A 21,972-nucleotide genomic window follows, 5' to 3' on the forward strand; every position below is an offset into this window, starting at 1 on the left:
TTTGATAGTTCTGTGTGTATGAATTCATTAGTTCACAGCTCTTTCTAACATAATTATAGAACCTCCATGAGAACCTAGTAATAATCGCTGTAGAAACTGAAGAGAAGATAACTCCTAAGGTATTGTAATCAATAAGTTCCTCATAAGTTCTCCATGTAATCATGTTGGATGAAGGTTAAGACTGGAGTTACTACAATTGTATGACCTTGCTCTGGTTGAAACATTTCTATTGTACAGATAAATACTCATTAGCTCACTTTGCTAAGGTGATCAACCAGTACTGGTTGTGACCGTCAGTACTGGTTGTGATCGTCAGTACTGGTTGTGACCGTAAGTACTGGTTGTGACCGTCAGTACTGGTTGTGATCGTCAGTACTGGTTGTGACCGTCAGTACTGGTTGTGATCGTCAGTACTGGTTGTGACCGTCAGTACTGGTTGTGACCGTCAGTACTGGTTGTGATCGTCAGTACTGGTTGTGATCGTCAGTACTGGTTGTGATCGTCAGTACTGGTTGTGATCGTCAGTACTGGTTGTGATCGTCAGTACTGGTTGTGATCGTCAGTACTGGTTGTGACCGTCAGTACTGGTTGTGACCGTCAGTACTGGTTGTGACCGTCAGTACTGGTTGTGACCGTCAGTACTGGTTGTGACCGTCAGTACTGGTTGTGACCGTCAGTACTGGTTGTGATCGTCAGTACTGGTTGTGATCGTCAGTGCTGGTTGTGATCGTCAGTACTGGTTGTGACCATCAATACTGGTTGTGACCGTCAGTACTGGTTGTGACCGTCAGTGCTGGTTGTGACCATCAATACTGGTTGTGACCGTCAGTACTGGTTGTGACCGTAAATATAAGTTGTGGTAAACATAAGATGCTGTTAACAGATTTTTCACATAGTTTAATAGCAGATATTGATATCACAATAGATATTTACCATAATCCATCTAAATGTTTCAATAACAATACATTGGTTCAATTTGGACAGGCGCCGTGAAGATAACCCCAGCTCATGACCCTACTGACTATGAGGTCGGACTGAGACACAATTTACCCTTCTTGACTATAATTGATGACAGTGGCAAGATATGTGGAGATGCTGGAGAGTTTGTTGGTATGAAAAGGTGAGGAATTATCCTGTGTCTTCAGTTAATTATCGTGTAGCGTTGGCTACATTAGCTGACTTCTACACATAACATTTTTTGATGCTCGTGTTTATCTCTTCACTATTGATACTCTGGAATCTTGTGAATATAAACAGTTTGATTGTTCATATTGATCTCAATTTTTCAGATTCGATGCTCGGAAGGCTGTATTGAAGAGACTCGAAGAGCTCGGACTATATAAAGGAACACAAGATAACCCTATGGTTGTCCCTATCTGCAGGTCAATATTTAAGCATTTTAACCTTTGTATTTCAGACAGTTATGGACGTATATTTGGTTATTTTAACAGGCACCGTTATGTGAACACGATGTCAGATGTTTTCATTTAAGAAATAATATTTGTTTTAACCTAGAAGTTTCAATGAAAGAAACATTTTAGAAGCTGTTCATATCAGGACTCACTTTCATGAGTCCTTGACCTTAATTCTCTATGTAGTTATTTGATACTTTAACCAATTTCAAGGCGGGCTTTGTCTTTCTTCATAAAAAAGTTAATGTTTTTTAAAGGGTGACTTCTTTTAGTGGAAGTAGAAGTTGTGTTGATAATATTCATCAGTCAAATATGAAAAGATGTTCGATTTGAGCAGTTAAGTCACAATAAAACATCAAATTTTATATAGAATATGTAAGACAGAATATTATTATATAAAATTATTCTCATTTTATTTTCTCACTACCATTTTATTCATCTTGTCTATTGCAAAAAAGTGGATATAAAAATGAAAGATTATATTTGATGAACTGGATTTGATTATAAACGTCGTAACATATCCAGTTTTTACTCTATCTTTTGCTTATAGCTTTTTGCTTGATGGAAATACTCGTCAGTTCAGGCTCATGAAACAACTTATGAATAAAAAAAATGTTGACTGTAAAAACATGCGTTGTTTCGGAACACTATTTCATTTCCAATGTGGTCACTCATTCAGGTCATACGTACTGTTTTATGTGCTAGTCAGTTAATCTGTAGTGTTCAAAAGTTATATGTTGGTCACCTAAGAAGCTCACACTCGCTACTAACTTTGTAACAGAATCATTGGTCCCTGTTTCTCCTCTGTTTTGGCATAAACTTGTCCTGTTCTGTAGCCGATCTAAAGACATCATAGAGCCAATACCAAAGCCTCAGTGGTATGTGGCCTGCGATGAAATGGCAGCTCGGGCCGTTCAGGTAGGTATCATTAAACATACTCTTGCCATGATGTTCTACCGAAGCTATTATTTGTAACCAATAGTTATGTATTGTATTACTACTTGTATTAGTGATCAATGGTTATGGGGAATAGTTTGACTTGAAAGTTTCATGGGTTATGACTGAGTTAATAGCTAGCGTATCACATTTCCTTAGGTCCATCATTCTTGATCACCCACATTTTGTAGTTCATTGTTTACAGTTAATACTTGATTGCCGAGTTTATTATTAATACTCTATAATCTGCAGTTTTACAATAATCGTAATAAAAATTTGATTCGAAAATAAAACATCCAAGCGAAAACACAGGTTTTTTTTTAATAATATATGATATTAAATTGGTATTAGCTCAGAGGATCTAACAGATGAGTAGTAATATTAAACTAAATACATGGATGTGGGCATATTAGCCCTGGAGACATGTTAGCCATTTATTAGCCTTAAGATCAATAATAACATATGCCAGTTCTCACGTAGTTGTAACAAATATAGCCTGTGCTACACCTGCTATATATCACAGGCAGTAAAAAGTGGAGAGCTGAGAATCATACCTGATACTCATACTAACACCTGGTACAAGTGGCTGAATAACTCAAGAGACTGGTGCATATCGAGGCAACTCTGGTGGGGCCACAGAATACCAGCCTACTTTGTAGAAATCAAAGGAAAGCCCAAGGCTGAGGTCAGTTAACCATGTAAAGTGCAAAGGTGATTTTTCACGAGTTTTAGTATTTAGAGGCATTGCTAAAGGCGTTTTAGCTTTATTTAATAACAAGGAGATGCCAGGCTAGATGCTGACAACCTTCTGTACAGTTTTTGGAATGGAATGTAAACAATCCTGTTATGTTGAGCTTTGGTATTAGCTTAAATTTCTAATGAGGAGCAGGTCGGTAATAACGGCATTATTGTTTTAAAATAGTGGAAATTTATTGATGCATTTGTAAAAGTAAAACATAATTTAATTAGCAGTAATAAAAATTGACTGACCAGAATAATAATTGACTGCCTATACTTTAAAAATGTTAGAAATTCAATTCAGATTTATTCAAACACATTCCAGTGACCTCACCACTCTTCGCTTGTTGTGAATCTGTTTGCATGACTAATTGCTAACATATTCATGGCCTACAGGGTGTGAGCACAACTACAAGATGTGCTAGTAGCAGCCAGCTGGGTCGTTGAAGTGTTCGATTTAAAACTATGTCTGGCAGTTCTTAATATAGCTTACTAGTCAATTAGATTTTCTGCTTGTCAATGGGTGTCAACTGGTGTTCCAGTCTAGTGACAATCAATACTGGGTGTCAGGTCGAGACCACGCAGAAGCACTTCAAAAGGCAGTTGAGAAGTTCCAAGTTACAGCTGATGACATCACTCTCACTCAAGGTATGTCTCATTGCTAGCACATGTGTCACTCGCTGTCACAAATTCTAAGTCGTGATACTGACAGAATGGCTGGCTTATATAAGCGGTGCAGACAGTAACTTTGCTACCTGTATTTGCAATGTATCTATTGCATACTAACCTATTACTTTTTTTGATGTTTTCACATGTCACAATTGAGCTATTCTCATTTTATGATGGTGGTTTACATCTGATGCTACTAAGTTATTCTAGAAACTTCATATAAAAGTCTCTCTGCTGTTGATAATTTGAGCTGTATGTCATTGGATTAATTATCATTTCTGTCACTTGAAGCTTTTCAAACCTGTCACGTTGCCACCGGGAGGCTAAGATTGTAACACTCACAGTCACCTGCTTCATGTTGGCTGTAGATCATTTCTTCATCCGTTCAATAATATTTTCACAATAGTTTTTATTGTTTACAAGGTTATGAAAACTGTTTGTCCACTAACAAAAACAGTCAAGGTGTGTGACATTGAACATTTTTCAGTATGACTTAATTAATTTCTGTCTACACTTTAATTGGTCTACGTATTTATCATTTTTATTTCTTTTTATGATGGTATGTACATGCGGCTCTAAGCAATAACTTGCTCTAGTTAAGAGGTCAAGAATGAACATCTTGGTTTGCATGTTCCATGCAATACAGTCGGGTCATTTCATTAACTGTTCTACCAAAGTTTTAAATTTGGGACTTAGAAGTAAGAAGAAGCAGGTTTAACCAAACTGATTTTTTTGATTTTGCATTCGTTCAAGTTAGATGTGGAATTTAGACAAGGATTTTTGGCTACTTTGATTAATTTAGACAATGAGTGGCAAAATACTACTATGGTAGAGTGTTGTCTTCACTTTGTTTTGCATGTGTTAACGTAGCATAAAAAATCAGATTGTCAATAGTATAGGACAATATTTTGCAACAATTATGAGTTATTCGTTAATTAGCTATATAATCATTACCAAAAAAGAAAAAGTTTAAAAAGCATCTCAGATCTTTTTGCATTGTTTTTAGCTTTGATGTCTTTTTTCAATGTCTGAATAGTGAATATCAATATTCTCATACGCATTTAAGAATGTGGATGAGTGTTTTTGTTAACAAGAAAAACCACACATTAGATGTTGGAGTATTTTTATTGCTAGTAAGTATAGGAACAATCTCTTGAAAACTGTACCTTTCAGTTTGATGTTTAATTGTTCCATGATTTAGCATATTCCTGATTAGTTAATAGCAAAAATAAACATTGTGTGTGTAGATTCAGGTCATAGTTAAGTCTGTCTGGTTATTGAATAGTGTACACGAAGCTTTAGCAATAGCCATAGTTGTCAGACGCAAAAGTAGTTCAAATCTTATCATAGAGCTACTCATTTGCTTTTATTGAGAATAGTCAATGTCTACCTAATAATATTATCTTTTTCTCCGCAGTTTGTCATGGTCAGCTCTTCTTTTGAATGTTGATGTGCCAGTTTTCAGTTATTATATTGCATGACAAGATGACTTGATTGATCACAATTAATTTCTCAATCAGATGAAGATGTACTGGACACTTGGTTCAGCTCTGGTCTCTTCCCCTTCTCCGTGTTTGGGTGGCCTGACAACACACCCGATTTACAAGCCTACTATCCTGGTACTCTGCTAGAGACTGGACACGACATTATATTCTTCTGGGTGGCCAGGATGGTAATGATGGGTTTAACCCTCATGGACAAGCTACCCTTCAAGGAGGTCAGTGCCATATCAAATCTTGTACAGATTTCTGTTTCCTTTTACATGCTTAACGATTGCCACCATTTCAATGCTTAACAGCAAGTAGATATATCAGGTGCTCAGAGTTCATAGTTTAAAATTATTAATGATTTCTGTCAACCAGTTGCGGGTCGGGGTCTTCAACTAGAGGGGTTGTTATATGTTGACTAGTTGTGGTATATTTTTTGGTCAATGATTTATGTTGCTTTAAAAACTAGTTTGTTGCACTTTCCATATTTTTTTTATTTTTAACAAACAGCGAAGTTTTGTAGCTCTGCATGCACATTGAAATAAAAGGTCGTCATGTACCACCAGCTATACCGACTCTAGACGCCTAGCTTTTACCCAATTACTCCCAAATCATTCTTACATAACTCGACCTCAGTTTTCTAGTACCCTGAACACTGGCTGATATTTCTTTCTTTGAAAAAATATGTTATCTGCCATGGCACCGTCTATATATTGACTTTTCTGTCATCATGACATGGTGCATGTTATACTAGATAAAACATCCAATTTTCATTTGTGATGTCTGAGTTCAAAATTTGATGAAGTCCTGTCACGAGAAGCAGCCTTTTAGGGCTATCAGCAATTATTGTTGTGGATACACACGTCTTGAGCATCTGTTAATCTACTATACTTGTTCTCTATCTATCACTAGTGTTACATGCTACCAAGTTTTGTCGTATTTTTCATCTTCGTAGCATGTAAATGGTTCAAAACGTCAAATCTTTAAATCTTCGAAGCGATTCAAACCTCCGTTTCAAGGGGGTATTTTTGAAAACATCGTAGCAACAACGAAATACTGCGTATCATGCAAACATCGATATTCGTATTATTACACAAATCTTTGCGATCGGAGGTTGGATTTTCATTAGTGACATCCTTACAGCATCTCTGTTTTTAATGCACCTGTTTTAAGAATAATATCTTCAAAATAAAAAGTATTATTTCCGAAATTTAAAGAAAAAGTTCTTACACGCTTTGATATTGATGTTTAACCTTAGACGCATTTTAGGAGTGCCAGCCGCGATAAAAATTATACGCCTCGTTGTAGATGAAAGTGTACCAGACTAATATAGAAAACGCGGTGTTGTACGACTATTTCTTTGTAGCATGTAAATTCATCAGCTATGAATAATTGCGAGTTGTGCAACCACTCTTGCATATCATGTAAATTCGTCCTCCTCGTTCCTACGATTGAAACCACAACTTCGAAGCTCAAAAATTCGTAGCATGTAACAATAGTGTATATATTTCTCATTGTTGGTATGTGTTTAGTTCCAGCTATAGGTATTAAATTCTTGGAATAAAGAATCTGTATCGCAGATGATTTGATCTCAGTCACTCCGGTATATCAGTCCAATGCCTGACCATTTCAGCCACACAAGCCCAATGTGTTAATTAGGATATATATGTCGCTATATGGGAGCAAATACGCTGCGGCTCTCTCACGACATAAAGTGATGGTGCTACGTTATGAGTATCGGTAGCTTTTATTAGTAAGCTTACTCAAATTATCCATTGGCAATGTACCAAGCTAATTGCAAGGGGCAGTGAGATTGCCTGGCATTGCAATCGCCTGCAAGTGGCAGGCGATTCTCATTACCTTTCATTGTTTATAAGCTGATTTTAATGCCTGGGCAACACCGGTTAGCACAGCTAGTAATCTCATAAACTTGAATTGCCTGTTACTAGAGCCTGCTCTAACACAGCTGCCGTTTGTGTAACAGGTCTTTCTGCATGCGATGATCAGAGACGCACATGGAAGGAAGATGTCTAAGACTTTAGGCAATGTCATTGACCCCATTGATGTCATCAACGGAATTTCTCTCGAAGGCCTACATAAAACACTTGAAGGTGGTAACCTTGATCCCAAGGAGATCACAAAGGCTAAGGCTGGTCAGGTAGTGTCCCCTACTACTAGATGCCTCTGAGTGTTTGTCACTAGTGATTGAGTGTCTTTCTGCCAGTGTAAGCTGTGTCTGTAGCGTTATCTGTGATAGCCACTGTTTACCTCGTGTTTCTGACAATATCAGCCCAAGTTAGAATATTTTTTCAAGTTTGTGGCATCCTCACAATGCCCCATTAGCTTTGGCCATTATTTGTGCACCTTTTTCATTCTTAAAATTCAAGGTTGAAAAACTTACAAGGTTTCAGCTCGTACACATCATTCTGATCTTACTACAGAAAGATGACTACCCCCAAGGGATCCCAGAGTGCGGAACAGATGCTCTTAGATTTGCTCTTTGCGCCTACACAGCTCAGGGAATCAACATCAACCTCGGTAAATATTTCATGGCTTTATGTAGTCTTGTCAATGCGTTACATTTATGCAGGTTAGATTGGTGTTCTCGTTGCTTTTGTTTGGGCGTTCATCGTAAGTGACATTGTATGCATTCTAATCTAACGCATGGGTATTCAAGATTCATCTCTTAACTTGATGACTACTTTTCAACTCATACGTAGACATTTAGATACACACAAGTGGTATGATATTCTGTGCTTATGTTCTGCATAAATTAAAATATCATTGTTATTGGTATACAGTGCACCCTTGGGTTACTGTGATCTTATTCTACGATTTTTTGCCTTAAGATGTGGAACATCACCATGTGACATCTCATTTGCCATATGATATCAACTGAAAAATTTCTAAAAATTCAAATTTCGCAGTCGGTGTGCTCAATGTGCCGGAATAACGAAGGTGCCGATATGCTATATGTGTAAATCCCTCCCGCAATGCGTCGAAGAGATCCTCCCACTCCCCTTCCCCCCCCCCTCTTCCTCTTTAGTGAGTAAACAATAACAAATCAATGCTTTAGGGTGCACCTCAGTCAATTACCAATAGCTGATGAATGCTCTAGGATGCACCTCAATGAGTTGGCAGTAACAGATCAATTCTCTAGGATGCACTTCAGTCAGATAGCAATAAGCTGTGGTCACACGATGGCCGAACGACTTAGGTTTGGTTCGGTTCAGAGGTGGTTTCGGTTCGGCTAAGCTACATGTCACTCAGCATCCGAAGTAACTTCACTTCCTAGATACCATACGCATGGAGACAGGACACTGTTTCATGGGTAGTTTTTATGTATTTCAGCTAAATATTTTTATTGTAAACAAAAAACTTTGAGGAAAGATTATTAATTATAATTGCGCAGCAGATTTATCAGAAGATCGTTCAGCTGTTCAAAACAAATCAATCGATACAAAGGTTTTTCCAATCCTTCATATCAAGAAAATTACACTTTTTGTTAACATATGAATGTTTTTCTATGCTGAGTAGACCTACATAACAAACAAAAACAGTCTTTATCATAGTACTGTGTTTTTGCATAAATAAAGCAGTCAACGATTCTTCATCAGGATGAGTATGACACATTACTTCTACATATCTACTTCTATTCTACACGAAAGAAAACCACACTCATTCTCTTACATTTATGCAACACGTAAGTGCAACATCTTACATTTATGCAACACAATCACAAGCTTCATTGTGCCTGAGTAAAGCATGGCAAAATCCTTTTTCAATATATCATCATATGGCAATGGATGACGTCTTTTACCTATTTTACTTATTTACCAACAAATTCCATATAGTTTTGTGTTCTCATTTCATTCGAAATGAAGGACCAAATATAGTAAATGACGCCATCTTTTTTGGTGTAGTCCAGGTGAGCCTTGTCATAAATTGCTTCATGTTTAATTAAAGAAATAAAAAGATCGTCCCATTTCTTTTTTAACTTTGATCACACACGTAAGGAAAAATGCGACACGAATTCGCTAGAATTTTAACCAGCCAATTAGAGCAGGGCTTCTGCCACGAAATTACAAGCAGGACCAAAATGGTTCGCTTCTGCCAGAAATGTCTTCGGCCGAACAGTTTACAACTGGCCAGAAATTCGGCCAAAACTTCGGCCAGAAATTTTTCGTCGTTCAATTTGTTTCGGCTCTCGTGTGACCACCCCTATAGCATACTGATGCCCTAAGGTGTACATAAGGCATCAGTATCATGCCCCATCTTTGATACACACACACTAGCTCAGTTGCTGAATGTAATAGTAGGAGATAGAATAGTGTAATAAAAAAGGTTGGCGGTAATTATGACACGGAATTCCCACCATTGTCACCACGGGACAAAGTTTCTTAGATGGAATGGTGGCCCCCAGGTGATTAGTTCATTAGTTCCCCTCTCCCTGAGATGGGAGAGGGGAACTAATGAAGTGACTATCAGTTGGTACTCATATTTATAGACTGCAAGCGCGCGTAATAGAGCTCTCTAGATTTATCGCCGTTTATTCAAATTTGAACAGTTAATTGCAATGTGCTCGCTTAACGCATGTTCGTTGTAGTATTATATGTATGTTTAATACTAGCAATTTTATTATGTTAACCATTCATTACCATATTTTTCTAAGATTTGCATGTTACTATATAAATACTCAGAACATTATTAATACTCGTATTGCGTGATAAATTAGTGATAAATATAATCGTTTTTGTAGTCGAAATATTTTATTGTGACAACGGTTGACCTAATTATTGTGCAGGCAATCAACTGTAGATTTTCTCTTGGTTTGCTATATAACCTTTCAGTTTTGTCATTGCTGTTGTGTTACTGTTTTGCGCTGTGAGACATAACAGCAATAAAGATACTGCGTTCTTTACTATATGGTTATGCTTGATTTACCAAGGCAAGTAGCATATATATAAAATTCTTGTCACTGTTTCTGACTTTAGTACTGTGATATTTGTCAGCGTATCATAGTTGTATTCTCTATAAGTGCTATTGGCCGAACACCAAGAATTATTGCGATTGGTTTACTAGGGTGTAAAATTTGGGAAAGGCACCCTCGAGTGTATTTATCGCCTCGCCCTCGAGTCTGTCTATCGGCTCACTCTCGAGTCTATTTATCAGGTCTACATCGAGTTTGTTTATCGGCTCACCATCGAGTCTGTTTATCGGCTCACCATCGAGTCTGTCTATCAGCTCATCATTGAGTCTGTTTGTCGGCTCACCATCGAGTCTGTTTATCAGCTCACTCTCGAGTCTGTTTATCGGCTCACCCACGAGTCTGTTTATCGGCTCGCCCTCGAGTCTGTTGGCTCACCCATGCGTCTGCTTATCGGCTCGCCTTCGAGTCTGTGTGGGCTCACTTTTAAGTTGGGAGTCGTCTATTCTTGTCTAGTAGGATTTACTTCAATTGAAATAGCTGCTAACTACGACTACAACTAATCTTTTTGATAAAATCTTAGAGATATTAATGTAAGCTTGCAGTGAGTCGGAAATAAGTCACAGAATCCATAACATAGTGTGACTACAATATGATCAAGTTTAATAACAGTTAGCGGAAGAACCACACATTCGATTTACTAAGCTAGTTTCTATCGAACAGCAGAAAAATATGTTTTATGTGAATATTATCTCTTATCTACTCGCAGATGTACTCAGAGTTCAAGGCTACAGATTTTTCTGCAACAAACTCTGGAATGCCACAAAATTTGCTCTAGGTGCACTCGGTGAGGGCTACACACCACCCCGTACACAAGAGGTGCGTTTTCACAAGTTACTGCAACCCTCGCTGGTGTTTGGAACGACTAGACCATGTAGATCAACATCCTGCATTTACCCATAGCACATGTATTGATGTTGTTGGTAATACGATCGTCATGTCCTTCCTGTTTGAATCATATTAGACCTGAGAATTGAACCAAAACAGGTGAATATAGAGGCATTGCTATCTACTTGTCAAAACTTGTCAATTTTACTGCTTTCAGTTGGATGGCTCAGAATCTCTGATGGACAAGTGGGTGCTGAGCAAGCTGGCTAAAGCTGTCACCCTCTGCCAGCAAGGGTTCACAAGCTATGATTTTCCTTCAGCTACTACTGCGTGCTACAACTTCTGGCTATACGAGCTCTGCGATGTCTATCTGGTATAGTCTATATTTTTTTATTGTTTTATTATTATAACCTTAGGCAGGAACCAATCGGCCAAAATTACCTTCGTCTTGCCACCTGCTTTCCTCACTATGGGTCTAACTAACGTCAGCTTTGAAATCACACAAACTAAAAATTGAAGTTGTTCAACAAACCTTGACAAAACATGAAAGTTGTTCATTTTGGTTTGTGTATTCAATACTGTTTGTACATAGTAACACTAGTAATCTGAGCACTTGACCTTCTGTGACATCTGAACTTGTACAGTGAAGTCACATATCTCAGTTATTTGATGACATGAATATCAAAATGTCCAAAATTTAACAAACATCAAATTTGTTAAATAACTTTGATGTTTATTATATTTAAACAGGGATGTCGCATTTCCGAGTCACAACATCCCTGTTTTACACTTTTCTCCGCCTTATGATATGCAAAACAATTTTTTATTGTCTCCTCCATATGGCATTTTTTTCGCCATACAACATCAACAAAAATATCTCTTGATATTCAAGTTTGGCGGTCGGTGTGATGGATACATCAAAATAACAAAATGTCTATATGCTATTTGCTCTCTCCCTCAGTTCAGTATTTGTGTTTTGTAATTGCTTGATATTGCGTGAGTAAAACGAAAGTTAGTGAAAATTAAGTGAAAGTGAAATTTTATTGCCCATTTTAGTATTTAATATAATATTTAATATAATATTTACTATGAATTCAACTCATTATACGTATAACTACTTATATAACTTCAACTTGTTAGCCATGGATCCTAAGATTGATAACAACGTTAAAGGAAGAAGTAAGAAAATGATTTTATTCCAATAAAATTTTTATTGCCGATCATAACCACTGAACATACCAAGCTATTGTAGGTAACTATAATTACTAAAGTTGATATACTACTTTGTTACTAATTTATAATATATACAGCACATAAGTATATAAAATTTTGATGATTTTTGCCAGGGTGTGTTTACATTAGATAATTACTATGGGTTCCTATATCTCTCTATATGATATTTTCACCTTACAAAGCCAATACAGGAACAAATTAATGTCGTAAGGCAGGGGTTCACTTTAGTAGTACTTTGTTACATGACTAGCACTTACCAAATACAGTCAAGCATGGATAACTCGAACTTCACGGGACCGAGCGAAAGTGTTCGAATTATCAGAGCGTTCAAGTTATCAGAGCACTGTCACAAGTTCATGTATTCACTTATTTATTAGTAGATACATGTACATATACAAACTATAATATAAATCAAAAGTACAAATGGCTTGTTTCAAATTAAATGCTTCTAATGTAAAGTTTAAAACGTTTTTATGAAAAAGTATAGAGATTTTTCTATCACTTGAGATTGGTTTGTTGTTTGAGGTGATGTTATTGCCTGGACGTTTTTTAGATTGACATTGGCAAAACTTGATCGTTGTTGAAATGCTCAAAAGAAAAGACATTTTTTTCTTTTTAGCGTTTCACCCACGATCAATTTTGCCGATTTTTCTTGAAGTTTATGCAAAGATTACCTCATTTTACCTTGCTTCTGAAGGGCGATCGCTAAGCGGATGTTTGGTATAAATCAAATTTCACCAAACTTTTAGAAAAGTCGTTGACAAAAATATTTTGCCGATGGTGGTAATAACGACGCTTATGAATTACGAAAAGTTGAGGTTTACCTCTATGGCTTGGAAAAAAGTGATTTTCTAAAGCAATAACAACCGTTTCGGTAGCCGTTGGGCAAAAAACAGTTTGAGTTAACAGTGTTGAGTTCGAGTTATTTATAGCAATTTATCAGTATGTGGGAACGGACCAAAGAAACCGTTCGAGTTAACCATGTGTTCAAGCTATCCGTGGGCGAGTTATCCATGTTTGACTGTATATGCTAGTTGGGACCAATAGTCATCAATCCTTTACTAGTCAAAGAACAGAAGTCAAGGCTAGGCTAAACACTGATGTGCTGTAAAGCAGATTAATGCCTTTTGTAGGAAAGCATCAAGCCTGTGATATATGGTACAGATGAAAAGGTCAAGTCAGTGACTCGGGCCACCTTGTATACATGTTTAGACACTGCCTTGCGACTCATACACCCTTTCATGCCTTTCGTGTCAGAAGAATTGTATCAGAGGCTTCCACGACGGTTACCAGATTTGCCTCCAAGTCTTTGCGTCACACCATATCCGCTTCCTTCACAGGTGATCACTGTAGTAGAGTTTTTATGTATTACCTTACCGCCCTGTTGCAACTCAAGACATGGCACAACATAATCTCACCTTTTCCACTGATCATACTCGCAAACTCTTTGTTTATTTGGTACCAAACTTACCTGTTTTGACAGTTGTCAATTATAATTGTCGGTTGGGTCAAAAATAAGCTGAATCTATAGGTAAATTTAATTGGCACTTTGTGTGCAGGATTGAAATAAAAACTTTGCAATTCAGCGCATACAAATTTTAGCAAATCTTACCACTTTCATGTAAGATTTAGGCACTCTTATCTTTCACATAAGAAATAAGAGTGCCTAATATTAAATTGGGTAAAAATGTGAATTTGTATGCTGCTGAATGAATGCTGCTGGTGACATTAATGTCGCCAGCAGCATTCTTGTTAACAGTTTTTCATAAATATCAAAGCATCAATACTTGTCAAACAATGGACTTTTTGATGCAAATCATATTTGACTTGTAAATTTATTACTTATTTTGCTTGTGTTAGTTTCGAATCTTAGAAGAAAGCTGGAAAACTTTTGAGTTGGAAAATGGACTTTGTCACTTTGTTACAGTGTCTTTAGGCTGCTGCTGCAGACATTTCTTATCATTTATCTAAATCTTCTAAGGTTTTCACATCAGGTTGTAAACCATCATATGGGCAAATCTGAAGACAGTGGATCAAATGTAGACCCTAGGGATTTCGAATCAAGCTGTAGTCCTGACGATTCTGACCATTAGATTTTCTCGGGCAAACTGTCACTAAGTAGTGTATGTTGACAGTGGGTGATCTCACTGACTATGGCCATGATAAGTATGTTTGACTAGAGCAAGACCTGCGGATGAATTTAGTAAAACATTTTTAGCATTTTCCCAACACATTTGTTATACAGCAGAAATCATAGTCTATAATAATTTAAAAGATTTTACTTCATAGCTGTTATGAAGTCAGGAGTCCCCATACACTATGTTTCAATGACTCACGTAATTCGAATAACTCACATAATTCGAATGATTGGCCAGTTGAGTTACTTTGCAATCGAGCTTTTCAATGAACACCTGCCGATGCGGATTTAACACCAGCACTTGACCCCATAGGTCAAGTATTAGCTTAATTAATGACTCTATAAATAGCTAAGCAGTCTTGTCACGCTAAAGGCGTGGTCACACGAGCGCCGAACCGACGTAGGATCGGTTCAGAGGCTGGTTCGGTTCGTAGCACATGTCACACGGCCACCGAAGTAACTTCGCTTCCTAGATACCATACGTATAGAGACAGGACACGGTTTCATTAGTAGTTTTTATGTATTTGAGTTAAATATTTCTATTGTAAACAAAAAACTTTGAGGAACAATTATAAATTATAATTACACAGCAGATTTATCAGAAGATCGTTCAGCTGCTCAAAATAAATCACTCGATACAAAGATTTTGCCAACCCTTCCCATCAACATAATTATATCTTTTTATTAACATATGAATGTTTTTCTATGCTGAGTACATAACAAACAAAATCAGTCTTTATCATAGTACTGGGGTTTTACATAAATAATCCAGTCAACGATACTTCGTCAGGATGAATATAACACATTACTTATATTCTACACGAAAGAAAATCACAACCATTCCCTTACATTTATGCAAAACTTAAGTGCAACATCTTACATTTATGCAACACAATCACAAGTCCGGATGAACCTTGTCATAAATTGCTTCATGTTGTTTATTTAACGAAATAAAAGTATCGTCCCATTTTTTTTTAACTTTACTCACACGCACGTAAGGAAAAATGTGAGGCGTGCTCGCTAGAATTCTAGAATTTTAACCAGCCAATAAGAGCAAGTGTTCGGCCACGAAATTTCGAGCAGTACCGAAATGGTTCGTTTCGGCTAGAAATGTCTTCGGCCGAACTTTTTACAGCTGAGAGCGACGTCGTTTTGCGTCATTTAGTTCGGTTCGGTGCTCGTGTGACCACGCCTTAAGCTTAGCAGCAATCGTTTGGAAAGTTGGCGCATAGAGGCTGCTGAAATCGAAATAAAAACGACTTAAGCGTGAAAATGTTTTTAATGTAATAGCCATCGATATTCTAATGCCAATTAATCGCAAGTGCCGTTTCCATAATTCGCAAGCACGATGGATTCGATAAAGTTTTGCGGATCGCAAAACTCGCTTAGCTTGCGGATTTATGACGTTTCCATGGCGCGGATAACTTGCGGGTTGGCTCAATTTTGAGAATTATGCGCGTCATGGAAGCGTAGTGATAGTCTGTAACAAAGATGTTCAATGGACATTGTTATTGTATACTACTGTATATCCCAAGCATTGTAAACAATTACTGTAATTCTTCTACAATACAGTAGGGTTATGAGGTTAGAAATCAAATTTGTACCTAATAGACAAGCCTTCATGCTTTGGAAATCTAAAGGATCTTTGAACTGCTGACTCATATGATGAACATGGTTGGGGACTTGTTTGGTGTTCAGATAACAATCGAGTATCGCACACTGTTTTAGAACTACGATAGTTTAAGCCAGGTTTGGAGTACAGGATCACTGGGTTAGGTAAATGCGTGTGTGACGAAGCATTGCCATTAGCCATGACATCTGTATAAATATATTTTGTTTGAGGCTATGATAACTGATTTATTGCTTTTATAACGAATGTGATTAGTATATATGTTAAAATGTGTTATTTGATTATTTGCTAATCTTCTATAGAGTAGCTATGTTGACCGTGGTGCAGACAACTCCGAGTGTCTAGATACTCGTAGAACTAAATGACCGGTTAGATATTTGTTGACATTCCCACATGTGTACCTTTCAAGGATAGGAAATCCAGAAGCTCCTGTAGGTTGGTTGGGCTCACTAGTTAACTAGTAGTGTAAAGCCTAAAGATGGTGGCTTGTGACCTGCAGTTCGAAGCACAAATCTTACAGAAGCTTATAATTGTTTTTACCTTTTATCAGAGCTTTTAGAGTAAAATAGAACCATCAGGCTAGTCATGTGACAGCTCAACTTTTGTTCAGTCATCTAGTTATGGTGGAGATATAATTGTAGCTGGACAGGATGAGAGATACATCTTTGGAGGCGTGTGTATCTCATGCGTTTGAGTGTGTTAAAACTGTCAGATCTATGAAGGCTACCTACCAGCTGCCTAACAAGACTAAGGTGGAAGGTGAGTGATTATTCTTTACATCTGTGTGTCTATTAAATGGGTAATGTCTAAAATTTTCTAGTTATAAGTTAATAAGCACATGGTTTGCCATTTGACATCCAACTAGCCAATAGATGTCAATGAAACTCTCTTTTCAATGTCTACTTAATCCTTGGAAATGAATTAAAGTCGTTAGGAGCCAAATCTGAGGACTATGGAGAGTGATACACAACACTATATTTTGCTAACCACTCTTTGATCTTCAGGACACTGAGCGGAGGAATTGTCATGATTCAATTGTCATGTATAGGTTTTCCGATGCACTAGTCCGTTAGAATCAAAAAATCGTTACCAGCAAGGTATTGACTGGAGAGTGACGCATTTGACCATTTTTATGGCAAGGAGAGTGATGTGGCCTCCATGGAGATGACTGTACTTTTGTTTTAGGGTCCTACCCGTACACTTCCTTGACTCGTCACTTTTGATCGATGAGTCAATAAAGTTAGGACCAGATCCTTGCATTTCTTGCCATTCCTTGCAGACCATTGCTTTACCATCCTTTTGCTCTTCACTTAACAGTCACGGAACTAACTTTGCCAAGACATGTCGCTTGTTCAGGTGTTCAGTCAAAATGGTGTGATCCTATACAATTGACAAGCCGCTCTCATTAGATGCTTTTCTGCATATTAATCTCTTGTATCTGTAGATTTTGGAACAAATAAGCACAACATTTTCTTTTAGTCTGGTTTTTGGTCTTTTTGGTTTTCAGTTCTGGGTTCATCTTTGACACATTTTGAAAACTTTTTGATCCATTCATAGAGAGTGCTTTTACCAAGAATTACCTCATCAAATACTCTTTACAAACTTTCAGTAATGTTCCTTTTGTTCTTTGCTAGTTTCACTGAAAACTTTATTTCGATTTCTTGCTCCTTCACTACTAAAATGTCAGCAACGCTTGCAAAAAAGGGAGTTTTGTCCATGTCACATTTCATCTCTGCCTATAGACCAAGAACAAACTTGCCTAGCCATACTTTTAGCACGCGTTCTCAAAAGAAATAGAGAAAACAACTCCTACAAGAATATCATGGCTATCACAGAAATAAAGCTGTACTATATTTCTGGAAACTTTTGTAACACCCCTCATACAATCATTTCTGCCAAATCTCTACATACAAAGTTGATCCATTGCGATGTTTGTTTCATATGATTAAGCCACTGTATGCTGTAGCTTGCAACATTTTCACCATCGTAGTTATTAAACACCCATGTAAACTATCAAGAACTCTTAACTGGTAACTGTTCACTCAAACTAAATTTAGTCTGATTCTATTATGGAACAACTATGGTTTTGCAGCCTGGTTCTGTTGTCACGATGACGCTGTCAAGGAAAGACTAGAGTCCCTATCTGGTTTTCTAATAACCATGACTAATGCATCTAAGGTGGAGATAATCACCGACAGATCTCTGGTGCCAGCAGGCTGTGCCATGACTACAGTAGATCACTCGGTGGAAGCACATCTCATGCTCAAGGTATAGTTAAGGGGGCATCACTGACACTCCTAATGGCTTAAACCTTGGACTGTCTGATGAAATTTCACCAGTTGTTGTGAAAATGCATTTATGGAGCACTCTGGTATACGAATATGACTAAACTATCCAGCAAGTTAGTTTAGCATCATTCCCACAGTCGGAGCTGTTTGCGTCTAATTCTCTATTCTTGAATGCTGAAACTTGGGCTGTAATAGATATTTTGAGGTGTCGTAGAAAGCCACTCGGAAATCCATATTTGTAGGACTGACCTCCTTGTACAATGTTCATAGGGATAGGTAGATTATGCAGTTAGCCTTGTTCAAATTCCTAGATTAAGTTAGCAGCCCGGAGCATTTCATTGTCTGTATAAAAAACTACCAGATGCATTTAATAGCTTATTTGTTTCAACCAGGAACTTAATGGTTAAATGAACAACCATAAAATGCACAGTATTCAATTCTCTCATGCAAGTAGTCTCTCATTTTAATTTACCTCATCGTTAAGCAATCGCTTCATGATTGTATATAGATTGCATGATTTTGCTTTTTAGGGTATCATCGACATCGAGAAAGAATTGACTCAGCTCGGCCTGAAAGTTAATCAAATATCTGAGAGACAGACCAGACTTGAGGAAGTTATGAAAAAGCCAGATTACACTGTTAAAGTGCCTCCTAGTGTGCAGGCCGACAATACTAAGAAAGTATGTATCACTGTACTCCTGCTAGATTACCCATTTGTCGTAGTCACACATGTGTTAACATGACTATTTCACCTTTCTCACAAAAGATGAACACCCATACATTAACACTGTCACTTTAACCTATGCGTGTGTAGTTATCTAAATTTTAACGCTGTCGTGGTTACTAGTAGCTTTCCACCACCGGCTGTTTCTAATCATTGTATGACTCTGTTCAGCGCTGTAACTGTTTCTGTTTTTATCAGGCCGAGGAGCTGTGCAAGGAGAAAGGACGGTTGGAGGAGGCAATAGAGAAATTGAAAAGCATGAGTCTAGAGAAATGAGTGGTTTTCATGACTCTTAGTCAGGGCTGACTGTTGCTGGGTAGCCTTAGATCTCTCTGGTCATGAGTAGCCTTGAAGACACGTCAGAGGCTGTATTTATTTGTAGGCAACATGAAGGTTGTATAGTCTTGGACACTCATTCTGTTCATTTTAAACTTACCCATGCTTGTCCTGGGATTTATTCTCATGGCAGCCTCACTGATTCTCACTTGTTCTGTCCAGATATCTTCAATAAAACACTCCTCGTAAATGCTTCAATTGATGGCTGCTGTTGATGATGAGAGGATTATTCATTACACATACTGATTGTTTAGGTGATGAGCCAGTGTAACACTTTCCTCTCTCTATCAACTTATCTGTAAGTGGTATTTGTAACTCACCATTGCACTCTGGCTGTATATTGACACTTACAATGCTCAAAAACTATTTACGTCTACATTGGTAGTGGTTAGCTTATTTAAGGCAAAGGTAATAGTCACAGTAATGATTAGAAAAATTGCATTTTTCCTTTGTGATATTTAGTGGTCTCTCATTCATCACAGTTAATTCGATTCAGTTGTGACTGTAAAAAAAACTAGTAAATATCAGAGGCTGTGATATTTACTAGTTTTTTACTAGTAAATAAATATCACTGTAAACATTCTTCCCCTCATTTCTCGCATCCAGTCTGTAAGTTGTAATCCAGTTTTGGGGAAAAATATGGCTTATAATTGTGTTTTCCGTGTGGCTTAGTCTAAAAGCAATGGCTCAAATAGCTTGCTCACTAATTTGTCCACCAACTCATTTTTTCGGTTAATCGAGATTAGCAAAGGTGAAATTTCGCATATAATCTGCGAGTTTATCTGCAAATATACCAGAGGTCAGCAACCTGCGACTCTTTCATCTCCTCACTGCGGCTTCCTCTGACTTTGGAGTTGTGTTCCTTTTGTACTATATGCCAAGTAATACATAAAAATATAGAAGTTTCATCACTATATTTTGCAATATATTTTTTTTTAAATCTAATTATGGTAATAAACATTGTTGCTTGTTATGCATCATTTGTTCTACATGTATTATTATTAGTATCTAATCACATGATCATCATGTGGCTTTAACTTTAACATAAAACTACAGAATGACCTACTACCAGATTCGCGCGGACAGCCAGATCGCTACGAGATACCTTTTACTATTTACTATTATGTCAACAACACTACTAACAAACAACTACACTACAGGAAGTGCACCTTATCAAAATTTATCGCCCAATAAAACCGCCAAAATTATTTTATTGTTTGTTGCAAAGGTGTATTTCTGTTTTCTCAGCGGTTGTATCATTATACATGTCACACCTTTTCGTTTTATGATGTAAACATAGTATAACAACATTTAAGGCTAAACAAAAAAGTTACATGTAGTATTCATTTTTTTAAATTAAAAACATCAAAGGGGCTTTGTGGCTCCCACTGCTTTCTTTCCTGCAGAAAAACGGGTCCAATTGGCTCTTTGTTTGGAAAAGGCTGCCGACCCCTGGAATATACTAATTATAATTCGTAAGCATTTTTTGCAATACGAACGGCGTTACTAGCGCTTTGAACTTTATCAAACAACAGGAAAACAGCAAACTGGGATGGCTTCTATCACAATGATACAATTATATATATTATGTGTTTCAGGTTTCAGTCTTAATGCATTTTCTCTAATTTTTAATGAATATTTTTACCGTTGAAGTACTTGAGCTTCGAACATTTTGTGTTTCCAAAATAGAAATATCTCCATGTTAAGATTTTGCTAAGTCTTAATTTGCCTGAAGTTCTGTTGGTGGCACATTTCAACCATGGCTGAGGCATAGAATTGTCTACATAAAGGTAAGATGCATAATCTATATTTATTTGATGACATGCAATTATGCGGTCACTATTGGTTACACGGAACAAGCTATAATACTATAGTTTTGCACATGCATTCCAGGATCTGTCACTGAACTTCATACAAGACATGAAACAGGATGTGTCAGTCGTCCTTAATATCTAATTATGCAGGATCAAGTTTCTACAGCTCCGACAGGCAGTATTTTAAGAAGGATGGCCATAGTATTAATAGGTAATAGTGTAGTTTGTTATGACTGACAATGGTGCCTTTCTCTATCAAACCATCTTAGTAATGACAACTCAGCAGGTTCTGGCACTTTACCTAGTTATATACGTATATGTATATACTGCTATGTATATTTACCGCTATGTACTGTATATATACCGCCATGCATATATACTCTCATGCATATATATTCTGCTATGTATATGTATACCGCTATGTGTATATATACCGCGATATGTATATATACCACCATGTATCTACATATATATATACTGCTATGTATATATATATATACTAGTTCACGCTTCATCCACCTTACATTTATTAAAAAGATAGCAAACTTTATGACTACCACATTTCTATTTTTTGTTTATCATCAAATCTGCTCAAATATTATAAAACGGCGCAAGCTCATTCGAAGTTCTTGCACTAAATTGTAAAGAAACAGTGCATTGTTGAAGCCTTGTTATGCAGTATTACAATTAGTGTATCACATGCAGCAGTAGAATAGATATTCAGCAGCATTGTAACCTGCAACTGTGTAGAGA

General features: G+C 37.1%; 1 protein-coding gene across 2 annotated transcripts in view; it reads left to right on the forward strand.

Annotated features, from left to right (window-relative positions):
* The window catches only part of LOC137398795 (valine--tRNA ligase-like), a 40,645-nt gene extending 20,404 nt beyond the window's left edge, over positions 1-20,241 (forward strand). Inside the window, exons 10-24 of one of the 2 annotated variants that reach the window (XM_068084971.1) lie at positions 985-1,120; positions 1,290-1,382; positions 2,249-2,330; positions 2,872-3,033; positions 3,629-3,734; positions 5,276-5,472; positions 7,227-7,400; positions 7,684-7,780; positions 10,939-11,048; positions 11,275-11,430; positions 13,424-13,630; positions 16,699-16,816; positions 18,150-18,325; positions 18,876-19,025; positions 19,268-20,241. In XM_068084971.1, coding sequence (XP_067941072.1) covers positions 985-1,120; positions 1,290-1,382; positions 2,249-2,330; positions 2,872-3,033; positions 3,629-3,734; positions 5,276-5,472; positions 7,227-7,400; positions 7,684-7,780; positions 10,939-11,048; positions 11,275-11,430; positions 13,424-13,630; positions 16,699-16,816; positions 18,150-18,325; positions 18,876-19,025; positions 19,268-19,345 — 2,042 coding nt within the window. In that variant the 3' untranslated portion in view covers positions 19,346-20,241. The remainder of the gene's footprint in view (positions 1-984; positions 1,121-1,289; positions 1,383-2,248; positions 2,331-2,871; positions 3,034-3,628; positions 3,735-5,275; positions 5,473-7,226; positions 7,401-7,683; positions 7,781-10,938; positions 11,049-11,274; positions 11,431-13,423; positions 13,631-16,698; positions 16,817-18,149; positions 18,326-18,875; positions 19,026-19,267) is intronic. The other variant, XM_068084972.1, reaches the window with a different exon arrangement.
* The last annotated feature ends 1,731 nt before the right edge of the window (positions 20,242-21,972 follow it).

Source organism: Watersipora subatra, chromosome 6 (assembly GCF_963576615.1).
Source record: "Watersipora subatra chromosome 6, tzWatSuba1.1, whole genome shotgun sequence".
NCBI lineage: Eukaryota > Metazoa > Bryozoa > Gymnolaemata > Cheilostomatida > Watersiporidae > Watersipora > Watersipora subatra.